The sequence below is a fragment of the Mytilus californianus genome, unplaced genomic scaffold (genome assembly GCF_021869535.1).
Source record: "Mytilus californianus isolate M0D057914Y unplaced genomic scaffold, xbMytCali1.0.p SCAF_1, whole genome shotgun sequence".
In the NCBI taxonomy this organism is placed as follows: Eukaryota; Metazoa; Mollusca; class Bivalvia; order Mytilida; family Mytilidae; genus Mytilus; species Mytilus californianus.
This window is the reverse complement of record NW_026262581.1, coordinates 100,799,981-100,814,931: the sequence shown is the minus strand read 5'-3', so window position 1 is coordinate 100,814,931 and position 14,951 is coordinate 100,799,981. Positions and strand designations below refer to the sequence as shown.

The window sequence follows — 14,951 nt, the reverse complement described above, 5'->3', positions numbered from 1 at the left end:
AGGTCTTTTCCATTAATATAAAGTAATTTATAAATAAAGCTGAGGGTATATTTTTTGTATCGTTTACAGTACCATTAAAACATGACCCGCAACTGGTTATGAATTGTACAGCTACCTGCTAAAAATATTCACACAAATTGTGAACATAACTGGTTTAAATATAAAAACAAGGCAACCAGTTTACTGGAACAAATATTTGGGACAAGTAGAGAAGCGAAGTTACATATATTCACTGATTTTTCCTCTAGACTTTACATAATTCATTTAGTTTTTCTTCTCGATTTTACATTATACATTTTATTTTTCATCTAGATTTTACATTATACATGTACTTTTTTTTATTGAGAAAACATTTTATTAAAATTGTATAACTATGAAAATCAAAAACTTTATTTATTGAATTGTCCACTAAACATAAATATTGTTTTTTTGTGGTACCACCTGTTGTCAGAGTTGAGAGATACTGCATTGATTTTTAATTTAAATTGAAAATGATACTTCTGAATACGTGTTAGTCATTTGTTTTTCATAATTCAAGGTTTAACAATATGGAAATTTATGAATTTCTTAGAAAAGTTGGTAAAGTATAATATTTCTATTCTATGTACACAATGCAATTCGATCACTATCGTCACCTTGAAAGTTGCTATTATTTTCAACTTCAGATTCTATATCTATTTTTTTTAAATTCATTGCACATCGATATTTAAAATTAGGTTTATTATGTCCTCATTCCACTTGTTCTCAAATTTCATATAAACTGAATTATATTTATTTCAATTTTGTATTTTTTCTATTGTATTTATAACCTTTCTATTTATTAAATTCAGTTGTAGTATTTAATTTTTCAAAATGAATTACTGGACCTTACATATGAATTCAAAAATATTTACAGATTGTTCTTTGGTAATGTGACTTTTAATTTTTTTTTTGTGTACAAGTCAAATGATGTTGCAGACACAATAAAGGTCGCTGATGTAAAATTTATTTCATTGTAATCTAATTCATGCAATTTATACATTTATGAGATACAAGACGATAATGCTGACATGATATTTTCATTAAAATATCGTAATTGGTTGCTGAAAACTGTTGATCAGTTGTATTTAATTGAATAGTCAGTGGTGCCCTTTAGTAATCTCTCTGTCTGTCCGTCTGTCCGTCAGTACTTCTATGTCGTACGATAAGTCAAGATTGTCTCAACCGATTTCAATACTTTTTATGTACGCTTTTACTACCTATAAAAGAACCATTCTTTTTTTTTGTGTTAGATTTGGAATAAAATTGTGGGAAAAAATTGACAAATTTTGAGAAGCATCTATTTCTGTCAGGATTTCAATACATCGATTTGTAGAAGGTATACTTTGCTATTCCAACAAGATTCCATGTGTCAAAATTATTTGTTGTCCACATTTACGAAATGAAAAGTGCTTTGATTTTACCACAATTGTATATTCACTGAGTACACGTCCTGAATTAATTTTTGGTGTCAAAATTTACGAACAATGAAAATGCTTTGTTTGCATCAGTATTAATTATTTATTTGTATTCCACACACATAACATGTGCAAGAAGGGCCTTTGCTGACATGTCAGTTTTCTAGTTTTCATTATATTCAATATCTGTCCGGTTGTATATTATATTTTTTTTCTGCATCCAATATCTGTTCATTTGCATTTTTGTTTATGTAATCTGTTTCGCTTATTTGTTAATTGGTAATTTTTCAGCATTTTTATTATTTGATTATTTGTCTATATTGCATTTTTTTCAATTTGTAGTGTTACTGACTTAAAACGTTTGCTAACACATATATAATGAATTATTTTGGAATAATGATTCCTTCTCCACAAATCCAATAGACTGTAGAATTTCACACTCGTGTTTTTGCGGTAATATACGGTCATTTACAAAGATAAAATTTTCAAGAGTTGTCCTTTTAATCTTTTTTTTAGGGGGGTTATTATTAAAAAGATTATAATTATAACGTCCGTGTTCAATTATCGAGTCAGGTATTTTGGGGTTGAAGCAAAACTAATATGTTTTGTTCGTTTCTTTGTTGTTGTTATTTTTCATTTCTTTTTTGGCATTAAAACTTTGTTCTGTTTGTTCTGAGAATTGTACAAGGTCGTGTCTTCCTGTGCTGTTTATGAATTTGCTGTTTCATTTAATCGACTGTGAAGTACAGCAAGCAATATAAGCGTATAACGACATGCGTTGAGAATGCTTTGAGAAACAGCGAGCATACTTTGATACGGTATTATTTTAGTGTAAACAATATTTTATTGTGAAAATAATAACAAACATTACAATAAGACAGTTTTATTAGAATTGGAAAACAAGTGAATTTTCACTTTTGAAAATTCCTCTCCTATATGATTTAATCATAAATGGATGGCGTCAAAAATAAAGTATTTCACTGAACTAGGAAGCACTTATTGACCAAATTCACTACCGTACCACAGTGCTACTATACCACATAGATGATATAAATATGGATATACGAAAATTTATTTTAAATATAATTATATATCTCAATGCCTGTATATGAAATTCGCACGAATCTCTTTGTTTTAAGAATAAGATCTTGAATCATAAGAAAGTTATCAGTATTTTCAATGTCGGATATCAAAGGATTACCATACAGTTAAGTTATGAATATTAGGCTGACATGACAACTTACCCAGCATAAACTCTCTAAGTAATTGGTATTGCGAACAACGCAATAAAAAGTGTTCAGCTGTTTCAATCTGTCTACATTTACAGAAAGGATCAGTCACTATTTTTTTCTATACAAATGTCCATTCAAACCACTGCACTCAGTTCTGACTTTAGCATGCAAAATTTGTCCTAGTCTACTACCACTGTAAAAATATTTAGGAACTAGATGAGTTTTCTTCAAGGATTTTTAAAAAATATATAAGGAAGAATTTCTAAGATGAATTAGAAGCTCGTTCAAAAGACAGACAGTAGAAGGAAGCAAACTGTTATGATAATAATCCGTTCTTACGAGGCAAGTTTCCTGCGGTATGTGTCCTATACGGATGCGATTGGCAAAAAAAGGGAACCTATGCTTTCTATCTGTCTTTGTGTTGATGAGCAGAGAATAAATTTCATTTAAACATCATCATTTAGGACATTGAAATTGGTAATACAATTTGCCTCAATCAATTTTTTAATAAAAGCTGGTCTAATGGTTGACTTTTTCCTGCAATACAAAAGAAAATGTTTCTCATCCTCAATTATATTGCAGGACTCGCACAACCGGTTTTCCCTGGGAACTTTTAGGTGTCTCCCTTTTTTAATAAGTAAATTATGACCACTTAATCTAAACTTGGTGATATTACGTCTATTTTCAAATATATATTAGAATTCAAAAATGGTTCTATGTTATCATTTTGTTTAAGAGTTTTATATAAAAAAAAAAACTTTACTACTATTATCCATTTTCTCAAATTTCTATTTATTTAGTTTTTCATTATAATTAAGGAGTCTTACTTTTATTTCAGTTTTTAGTGCTTTTATTTGGTTTGTATTTTTACATTCCTCAATATGCTTAAAATTAACATGTGCTTCCTTTGCAATACTTTTTACATTAGTTAACCATGAGTCAAGATTCTTTGATAGTATGAATGCCTCATGCAATAAGGGATTCGTACAATTAGTTAAAAGTTTTGTCAAAAATAATAAACTTTGGACCTTTATTTTCAATTCTAAAGGATAGCTGCCTAATTCATAAAAGTAACCTCGGAATTGTAGGTAGCAATTGGTTCCACCATAGTGTTAAACAAACTACACGCTACTTTAACAGGTTTATTATTTAAGGAACTAGTATAAGATTTAATAGTAAACATTACTTTTTGGGCCTTTTCTACTAGTTCTTCTGGGCCATGATTAAGATTACCATTATATTTAATTAGAATACCTAAAAATGTGTATCCAGAAACATTTATCAAATCTATATAGACGTTAGGAAGGCATTTGACTCTGTATGGAAAAAAGCCTTTCTGTATAAATTATACAACCTATATTTTCTTTTTATTCTTATGTAAATATTTATTTATTAGTGACTACAGCACAAAGATGCTGTCAGAAGTCCTATGATTCTTACGAAAACCAAACCGACTTTTACTGATAACATCTTCCATTTTTTTTTATTAAGTCTTTCATTTAAGACAGCATTAAGTAATTTAGGTAGACCATCTAATGAAACAAAATAAACTTGTATTTTTTATTCGCCTTTTCCTGAGAGTTTCCCACCCGGTCTCTTTTGTAGACTTTAAATTAGGCCGTTAGTTTTCTCAATTGAATTGTTTCATATTTTTCATGTCGGGGCCTTTTATAGCCGACCATACGGTATGGGTTTTCTCATTGTTGAAGGCCGTACGGATGCCTATAATTGCCTACATCCACTTCATTTGAACTTTGGTGGATAGTTGTCTCATTGGCAATCATACCACATCTCCATATTTTTATATTGTCAACTTAGTAGCCCCAGTAACTATACGTGCTGCCTCATAATTAATTTGTTTCAGTTGATCTTTCAAATATTCTGGACTATCATAAATATTATTGTTTTGTTTGTGCTTGTGGTTGAAATAATAAAAAAAAATACATATTTATGTGCCTGTTCCAAGTCAGGAAACTCCTCATTGGTTGTCTTATGTCAAATCTTAATGTTTTTGTTATTTGGAGAAGTCAAGGCGTTGCATTATGGCCAATCTAACTAAAATAAGATCTCTGAATTGGATCATGTCTTATGCTTTGTCACTGTGCTTGCACTTTGCTAACCTTTTATGCTTGATCGCTGTATGGGTCCCCTACAGAAATTCAGAATTTTCTTCAATCAGCAGTAGCCAATCGCAAATAACTAGCAATCAACTTCAATCTGTCAACACGCTGATTTCATAGCATGCAGATCAGATTGCAAACTTAGAAGTGAAATGGCAAAACATTTCGTGGGAAAGAAACAGGTTCATTAAATATTTTAATTGCATGGTTTATCTTTTTTCTATTGCTAAGAAAGTCGCGTTTATAAAAAATTGAAAACAACACGTTTAATAATTTCATGCGTCCGAAGCGCTTTTCTGGATTTACCTTCATCAGGAACGCTTAAAGCCAAATATTTGAAATCCGAGGGATGTATAAGTACCGAACAGTTGAAGAGCTATATGACAAAAATACCTAAAACAAATAGCCAAATCCATCTAAGGTCAACTTTGCTTGAGGGAGTTGAAACCTTAGTTTCTTTATAATTTCAAAATTTATAAACGGACAATTTTAGAAAAGTTTGTTATAAATCATGTCAGTACCGAAGTACTGACTACTGAGCTGATGATACCCTCGGGGACTGATAGTCCACCAGCAGAGGTATCGACCCAGTGATGTAAAAAATTGAAAACAACACGTTTAATAATTTCATGCGCCCGAAGCGCTTTTCTGGATTTACCTTCATCAGGAACGCTCAAAGCCAAATATATGAAATCCGAGGGATGTATAAGTACCGAAACAGTTGAAGAGCTATATGACAAAAATACCTAAAACAAATAGCCAAATCCATCTAAGGTCAACTTTGCCTGAGGGAGTTGAAACCTTAGTTTCTTTATAATTTCAAAATTTATAAACGGACAATTTTAGAAAAGTTTGTTATAAATCATGTCAGGACCGAAGTACTGACTACTGAGCTGATGATACCCTCGGGGACTGATAGTCCACCAGCAGAGGTATCGACCCAGTGATGTAAAAAATTGAAAACAACACGTTTAATAATTTCATGCGTTCGAAGCGCTTTTCTGGATTTACCTTCATCAGGAACGCTCAAAGCCAAATATTTGAAATCCGAGGGATAACGTTCCCGACGGCGGGTGCAGCAGCTTTAACAATTTACTAATGCACTGTTATTTTATAAATATACTACCAAACTGTCCTTAAGAATGTTGTGTTGATAGCAGATCAGTGGTAGTTTTCGATAAAGTGTATCACAACGTGTCTAGGAATAGACTTATGTTTGTTGTTTAAGACGGTTTTGTTGTGATGTTGGACTGTTGATTCATTTAATTACGCACCGCATCTCTTTTCATACACTTTATAGTCTGCAGTTTGCTAACCGTACTTGATATAAGTTATGATTTAGCTAAACAAGGACGGCCTTGAAAAGGTTCAAACATTTAAATTCTATGTCATGTTACTTCTAAGCGTTTACCAAAACAAGCCGTAGGGTGTTACTTCAGCTCTAAAGAAGAAAGTATGTCTTTGCTTTAAAAAGGATCTGTAAGAAAAATTGAAAATGGAAAAAATTGTCTGAACCCAAGACATTTTTTAAACTTCAAGAAGAAAGGATTGCAGAAAATGTACATATAATATTGGCATTATATATTATTGTACACGTATACCTAACAACAAAATTATTTTCATTTACCTGTGTTTAAATAATTGCAAATGGCTGATATTTTTGTCAATCATATTGTTTTTCTTAAACTGTTTAACATTTCACAGCGGTATACCATATTACTTTTTTTATTCTTCCCTTAGTTTATTTATTTTGTATTAACAATGTATCATAGATTAAATTTATTTGTTCAGTGTATGTTCACTGGTGTTAATATGTCTTGTGATTGAGTTAAGCCATTTCAATTGATATTTTATAGTGTGTCTTTCTATGTTGTGATGTTACACTATTGTTTCAGATAAGGGTGAAGGTTTGGTACCATTAAAACGTTTAAACCCGCTGCAATTGTTTGCACCTGTCCTAAGTCAGGAATCTGATGTTCAGTACTTGTCGTTTGTTGATGTGGTTCATAAGTGTTTCTCGTTTCTCGTTTTTTATATAGATTAGACCGTTAGTTTTCCCGTTTGAATGGTTTCACACTACTAATTTTTGGGGCCCTTTATAGCTTGCTGTTCGGTGTGAGCCAAGGCTCCGTGTTGAAGACCGTACTTTGACCTATAATGGTTTTCTTTTATAAATTTTGACTTGAATGGAGAGTTGTCTCATTGGCACTCATACCACATCTTCTTATATCTATTGATGACACAAATTGACTGTTTCATTAAAGTACTATCACAAGAGAAGTTTTCCCTATCTCAAAGAACATTTTGGCTACATATAAATTAACAAAAAGCACAAGCTTCGACCAAAACAGGTTTTTGTGCCATAATAGAAAAACGAGGCATAGGATTTGACGTCCCCATTCCGACCGGACATGACTTCGAAATTTATACATCCCGAACAGCCAACATACGCCACATTTCCGCAAGGGTTTTACTGCCGGAAAAGGAGACGACCAGGGATGACTATATTTTTTCCTAAGTCAACCCTTTTTCTGTTTGGGATGGTTGTGCTCCTTGTTATTATTTCTAAGTATGTGAGAGTCAAATACTACACACTTTCTTAATTTTATTATCTTAACTAATCTGTTGTCATTTTGTGACTGTATAACCCATGAAAAGGGTATATTTTAAACCAAACTGAAATGTTGTTTTAAACTAAATAGATTCAACATGCGAATATGCAAATTAGTTACAGTTTGAAATACATTTGATTTTATGATATTTTTTCTTTACGGGGAATCTGATTGATGTTTTGAAACTTTATATTTATTATTTGAACTTATTTTTATATTCTAATTTTTTTTTTATTATCAATGAAATAATTGTCGAAGTGAATAAATATTTACCTTTCTAAAACGATTTTCATGGTTATTGAACATTAATTAAGCATAATATCAATACCGTACTTAAAACTATTAATTTGTCTTCACCTGACTGATTTGATACGCTGTATTACAGAAGAAAAGTTGATTTACATTTTACCTTATTTGTTACGAAATTTACGCTGTTTTGACATTCCCATGTGTGATAACCACGTGCATATAATCGTTTAAAACAGCAAATCATAACAGGACATAGTATTGACATTTATTAAACCTCGAAAGGGTAAGTTCAGGTTTTCATTTTTTATGTTTTGTTTTACTTTTGACCATGATTTAAATTATTTTAAATGAAAACATTTTATAAAGGTTTTTGTCCTTTATTTGTTTTAACTTACTTCGGCATTAGGTATTTTTATTCCTAGTCAGATGGTAAAACACTCTTCCGTTTATACAAAGAATTTTCAAAGGATATTTTTAATCAGCGAATTGGTTTACACATGTTATCAACATATAAATATTTTTAAATCAAACTCATTGATGCATACTGAAATTTTTTCGAAAGGCATTTTAATTAAAATGTAGAGAAACGTAGGTACAAAACCTATTAAAGAAAAACTCGACAAAATAAATCTGTTTATTTGAACCCGGTTTGGAAATATTTCATTGTAATTCTAATAGATTTAAATTCTTTTCAAAATGTAAAAAGTCAATGAAAATAAAACGATATTCCTGTTTTTACCGTTACAGATCATATTAATATACTTGATAAGATAAGAATCATTGCAATGTATTTTTTGGTATAATTATGCGAGTTTACAAAATTCGAAGCAGTTTGTAATAATGTTAATTTTTAAGAACTAAACAAAAAGACATTTTTTTACCAGAATACTTACCGTTGGCGGTTTTCAGTGTTTTAGTTATTGTAAAACATTGTAGCTTATCCTGTATGTATAAAGAATTTTCCTGAAAAATATTTACAATATTTTAAGAAAGATAAAACGCAAAACAAAATAGGTGCAAATAGATTATTTTTTTAATACACTGCCATAAAATTGCTGCTTTAGATAAATTAATTCCAGTGTGATTATTGCTCATCACATATGATTGTAATGTTTTCTCACTTCGTCTTCGATATACATGAAATGGTTGCCAGACAAACAACACTCCTGCATTTCTTTAACACATTTGTGACGGTATAATCTGAGATTGAACATGATTGGCAAATGGGATTCGTTGTAAAGATTTATATTATAGATGAGGTTAAGATTCGATGAATTTTAAATACAAGCGTATAATACCGATTTCAGAGCACAGTAGACAGTAGTCCCTTGAATTATGCTTGAGACAGGAGGTAAGGAAATCTCAATGCATAACGCATGGGCTGCATTAAAGTTAAAAAGAAACAAAACATAATAGCCAAACGTCAGTATAATGTTTACTATGTACCAATGAGTTGTAGCCATAGTGTTTAAAAAGAAATACCCAAAACAGCCTACGGTCTGTTTTACGACGGGGAGTTGAAACCATGGTCTTAAGAAGAAAGAGCCAAAATAGTATAGGGTCTTCTTTATACCGGAGGGTTGCAACCATGGTGTTAAGAAAAAAAAAAGAAGCCAAAACTGTCTGGTGTCTACTTTGCGACGGGGGAGTTGCAACCATGGAGCTTAAAAGAAAGAGCCAAAATAGTCTAGGGACTAGTTTACGCCAGGGAGTTGCAACTATAGTGTTAAGTAGAAAGAACCAAAACAGTCTAGGGACTACTTTATGCCAGGGGAGTTGGAACCATGTTTTTGAAAAGAAAGAACTAAAACAGTCTAGGGACTACTTTACTCTGGGAGAGCTGATGCCAATGGTGTTAAGTAGAACGAGCTTTAACAGTTTTTGGTCTACTTCGCACTAAGAGAGTTGCAACCATAGTGTTTAGAAGAAAGACAATACAGTCTAGGGTCTTTATCGTGTGTTTTTTTTTGTTCTTAGTACGGAACTGAGGAGTCAAACCTTTTCCAATTGATTTATGTAGATTGGTCAGATGTTATGTTGTAACAAAACTCTCCTATGTTAGGTGAAAGTTCCGCGCTCACAAACATAATTTAAAAAAATGTATAAAATCGGTTATATATGTGTAAACTGTGCAAATTGACAGCACAAACAAGTATCAAGATGTATACACAAAGGAACACTTATTGTTTTTAAATGTTGTCAAAACATTGGTCTTCTATCCAAGAGGTAGGGCTTATTTCACCTTATTTGTTTAACTCTCTTGGTCAAAATCTAAAAGTTGTCAAATCCTACTGGAAATTGAAAATTGAGCGTATCTATCTTTATTTGAAATATAGTTTCAGAATTTTACATTAGTTCCATAAAATCAAAATGCTATTCAGCGCTTAATTTTGTTGTAGAATGCATTTTGATTCAAAATTCAATTTTACATGTTTTTGTCAAATTCTACTTCGAAGTAAGTTGCTAACCAAAATGAATTAATTTGTACCCGAAAGGCAATATATAGCTTTACTTCCAGCATAGTTTTGGTTTCGATAAACAATGTCATACCTATACATTTTTGAGATAAATACTAACAAATTGCCGAAATATGTCAAATTTGCGGTTTTGGGTTATCTTCAGTCTTTTATAATTTGGTAATCTGTTTAGAAATAAGCTATAATATTGTTAGAACCTTAAACTACACACATTGGTCTGTAATACTATGAATTGAAGTAAGGATTAAAATACTATTTTAAAATGACCCTGGTTTAAAATAAATTCAGAGGAAATTGGCCCTACCTCTTTGCATGTCACCAAATCTTCCTATATGGCCTGTCATTCTTTTTATTATATACAATTGTTTCCACATTGCATTTCCCAGTAAAAATGAGAGGCGACAGTAGCTTATCGATGTTTCAATTTAAAAAGAAAAAAAATCCGATGACCATATAAGAGGTAAATGACCTAGTTTCGGTAGTGTTCTTAATATCAAGTTAGGATGGATAAATTGTCAAGCATATGTCACAAAGTAAACATATGAGAAAACTTAACTTTGGCAACAAAAACTACTTCATAAACTATCGAATCATTCAACTGAAGACACGCAGCACCGATTTTTTTTAACAAAAGTACAAAATATGACATTGCAGATTTGGTTGACACACATTGCTCCGTCCGACAAAAACAAAACAGTGACAGTTTAATATTGTTATAAAGGTCATTTTCGCTCTCGTACCAATTTTTCAAAAGAAGTGGTTGTACTTTTTGTTCATACTTTCGTGGATATTGTTCACAATGAAACCAATGAAAACAGCCCTTTGTTCGATATGACAAATCAAGCCTATTGCTTAATCCTTGTCGGTCTGAATACACCAAATGACCATTTAAAAGAACAAAAAAATACTTCGATACATTAAATTAAAGGTTAGAATAAAAAATAAAGAAAAGTTAACCTCTGGTAGATTTTCCCATGTTACAATACCAAGTTTGATGGAAAGCATCTAATACCTTTTGTCTAAATATGCCTTTCATATTATGATAATGTACGGTATACTGATGATGCAATATATAAGATCAAGTATAACCTATGTTGTCAAACGTAGACACTGGATCATTTGTGACTAAAGTCTTTTTATATGTCATGTACTTTAAACTTTAATTCATGTAATATGCCTGATAACTTTTTGTTGTTCTCAAGCCACTCTGGCCATGTTATTACTGGGGATCTAAACATAATTCAACATGAACATCTCCGAAAGGTGATATCTCAGGGTCCTAAATTCAGAGAACCCCAACACATCAATTGGAACCATAATTTCAAAATAATTATGGATTCCATTGAGGACTACGCCAGAGCATGGGCTAAACGAGAAGAAGTTGAACTGAACACTTTACCAGAATTGGTCAAAACAATCAGGTCTCTGGTATAACGTCGAATTCATAAGTTGAAAAAATGTGTGAATGATCGACCTAAGTCCATTTTCAGAGACAAAGAAACCGTGAAATGTCTATCATCTCCCGACGATAAATATGTTGTTATTCCTGCGGACAAGGCTTCAAATAATATTGCGTTACTATAGTTTAATATCAGCAATATCTCGGACAAGTTCTAAAATGGTGGACGATCGACTTTTTTAAAAGAGTTATGCCCCTTGGAAGTATTAAATCTATGGCAAATGGCCTCGTTAGCGCTCTCACGGGTACAATTCTTGCCAAATTTTTATAAAACTTATACTATAGGTTAATATCAGCAATATCTCGGACAAGTTCTATAATGGTGGACGATCGACTTTTTTGAAAAGAGTTATACTCCTTGGAAATATTAAATTTATGGAAAATGGCCTCGTTATTGCTCTCACGGATACAATTCTTGCCAGATTTTTACAAAACTTATACTATAGGTTAATATCAGCAATATCTCGGACTAGTTCTATAATGGTGGACGGTCGACTTTTTTAAAAAGAGTTATGCCCCTTGGAATTATAGAATATGTGCAACGCGGGGGACATTGGAACTTTGTTCTTTTATTTTATATATATTATTTTATATGATTTTGTATAACTTTATTTTATGATTATCTAATATACCTTTAAGATTTTCCGAAAAAGCACAGCATCATATAAAAAGTCAGAAAATTAATAATGATTTAAATGATCGACAAAAAATTCATGAAATTGTCATCATTATTTTCTACCGCAGTTAATTATGAGATTTCTGGTAATAATCAATAGCGAATATTAAACAGAAATGCAATGTGCAAACTTCCAAGTCTATCTATCTGATTTTTGCGAAGAAAAAAACCCAAAATATGACTACGGCAATTGCAGATAAATAAAGAAACGTAATCATACATTTGTTGGTAAAGCCAGTGATTTCGTAATCTGAAGAAGTATAATGAAATGTCACAGGCTTAGTTTGGAATTAAAGATAAGATAAGATAAGATAAATAATACTTTATTCAAGTGTCACATATTGATCTACAATAAAATTACAAAACAACATCATAAAAAAGGGATCAATACCCAGCCTTAAAAGACTTATGAGACACTGTATATACAAATAAAAGCTATAACAGTTATATATATATACTAAAGGGAATTTTTTTTTTTTACAAAAAAGCATAGTCATGTATTACATGATTTAAAACTCATTAGATATGTACATAAAATTATAAAATATCTATTCATGAACGCTTTAAAATAATAATGTCGAACTTACTAATATAAATCAACAATGAAAACAAAAGAATTATAATTACAGTTTAGTTCGCTTAAAAACGCCACTACGGTAAATGTTACTTAAAAATTCAGTAAAAATACAGTAACAAATAATTTCAGTAAAATTTCAGTTAAAGTTCAGTAAAATTTCAGTTAGAGCAGTAAAAATTTCAGTAAATTTAACGTTTAATTCAAAAGAGATTCGTTAACTTAAGATTTACATAGTAAAAAAAAAAACAAAAGGGAAATCTAAATCAATATAATAAATTAAATACCTAGATCACATCACATTCACAATACATTTATAGTGTTTACTTAGCATAATTAAATTTATACATGTTTGATTGACTAATTGTGAAATTAGTTTGACAATTCTCTGTGGAAATTAGGAAATGGTATTATAAAGCCGTTATACAAAAAATAGTAGCCATATTCAACATTTTGATTTTTTATGCCAACATTTTATTTTTTAATAACCATTTTACAGATAAAACCACAAAACGAAACAAACCAAATGGATAACAAAATTATAAATAATGCCATCATTTTGCATGCTTAAAACGTAATAAACACAATGACTCTAAAAAAAACCTCATGTTTTGATTTTTTTTTTAAAAGAAACATACTTTTACTTGTTCTTTGTATGACAACTGGACGTTATTTTTGTTTGTTTGAAATCATGTGTTATTGCGTTACTATCTAATTGACGTTACTACTTACTTATCTTCTTTCGTTTGCAGGCATTTTAAATGCTTTGATTAACATTTAATTTTTTCTTTTTGCAGATACTGAAAATACTATGATAAAGTGGTCATGGTATCACTCAGTTGTTGTACTTGGTGTGTTAGTGTTGGTTTTCACTCACATTCAAGGTATAGTTCCATATCATCTTAAAATATTTATTTTGGTACCAAATGAAAACGCTTTAACACACACTCACGCATATATAAAAATCCCTGATGACAACTGCAATCTATTAGTTTATGAGTTTGAAAATGATAATGATAATGACAACAACAATAGAAAGTTTCCCAATTGTTTCGTAACACATACAAACACTGCCGTCTGCAATCGGACGTCTCAAAAGTAATCAGCGATTTAGAACTGAAAGGATAGATAACATGTAAAGATGAATGTGCATGCTACTTCCGTCTTATCTTCGTTGAGTACGCTAGAAGTCAAAGGTAAAGGCACCAGAACGAAAAGGGTTTCAATAATATAGTCAAGACATGTTCAGGTCAGCTGTGCCTTATGCAATGTATATTCAGTACAATAAAACAATTATTTATAATTTCTTAAATGACAACTAAAACTACATCAGCATATGTCGTTTGGGTTATGTTATAAACCACCAGGTGGGTTTACTCTCGACTAACAGTCAAACAGCCAAACAGTTTTCATAACATATTACATCTGTGTATTCCATTCTGTTTTATTTCTTTGAATTTTATTCCAGATAATAATGTCAGTTACGTTAAAGATTTTTCCTGTGTTGTGTACAACTGGGAGAATGTTATATGTAAATGGAATATTACAGAAAGTATTGAAATAAAGACTGTCAAGGTTTATTGGTAATAATACTTTATGTTTATAGTTATTCTTGGTTTCGTTGTGTGTTCATGAAATTCAGGTTATTTTTACTCCCATGTTTGTTTGGTCTTTCCGGAAATAACTGGACTTGAGTATATTTCAACTGACTTTTAATAAATTACCTTCACATTTTGATGCTTGTACAGAATGTGAATCTAATTGGAAACCATTATTGTTTAAAACTGATGGAAAATGGATACATATAAAACTAATGAGATGTAGTATGATAACCAATGACACAACTATCCACCAGATGCCACAGGAAGTGGATGTTAACATTTACAGGTTATCATACATCTTTTTAAACAAAAAGAATAAGAAAAAATAGACATATACATTATGTTTCGGTACTGACATGATTAAAAAGACTTGATTTAATAGAAATTAATCTATTCATGTTTTATTTCTATAATCTTGGATTAAAACTCTTTAAGGTAAACTTTACTTTGATCTTTGTCAGGACTGGAATAAAATAGTCATCTTCTTATATTTGATCAGTTTATATATTATGTGT

The 14,951-nt window shown here is 30.9% G+C and overlaps 1 protein-coding gene across 2 annotated transcripts in view; it reads left to right on the top strand.

Moving 5' to 3' along the window:
• Window positions 1–533: 533 nt before the first annotated feature.
• LOC127727869 (uncharacterized) overlaps window positions 534–14,951 on the top strand; it is a 37,390-nt gene continuing 22,972 nt past the window's right edge. Inside the window, exons 1-3 of one of the 2 annotated variants that reach the window (XM_052235025.1) lie at window positions 534–575; window positions 13,633–13,719; window positions 14,304–14,418. In XM_052235025.1, coding sequence (XP_052090985.1) covers window positions 13,647–13,719; window positions 14,304–14,418 — 188 coding nt within the window. In that variant the 5' untranslated portion in view covers window positions 534–575; window positions 13,633–13,646. Of the gene's footprint in view, window positions 576–7,792; window positions 7,933–13,632; window positions 13,720–14,303; window positions 14,419–14,951 lie in introns of those variants that run through there. The other variant, XM_052235017.1, reaches the window with a different exon arrangement.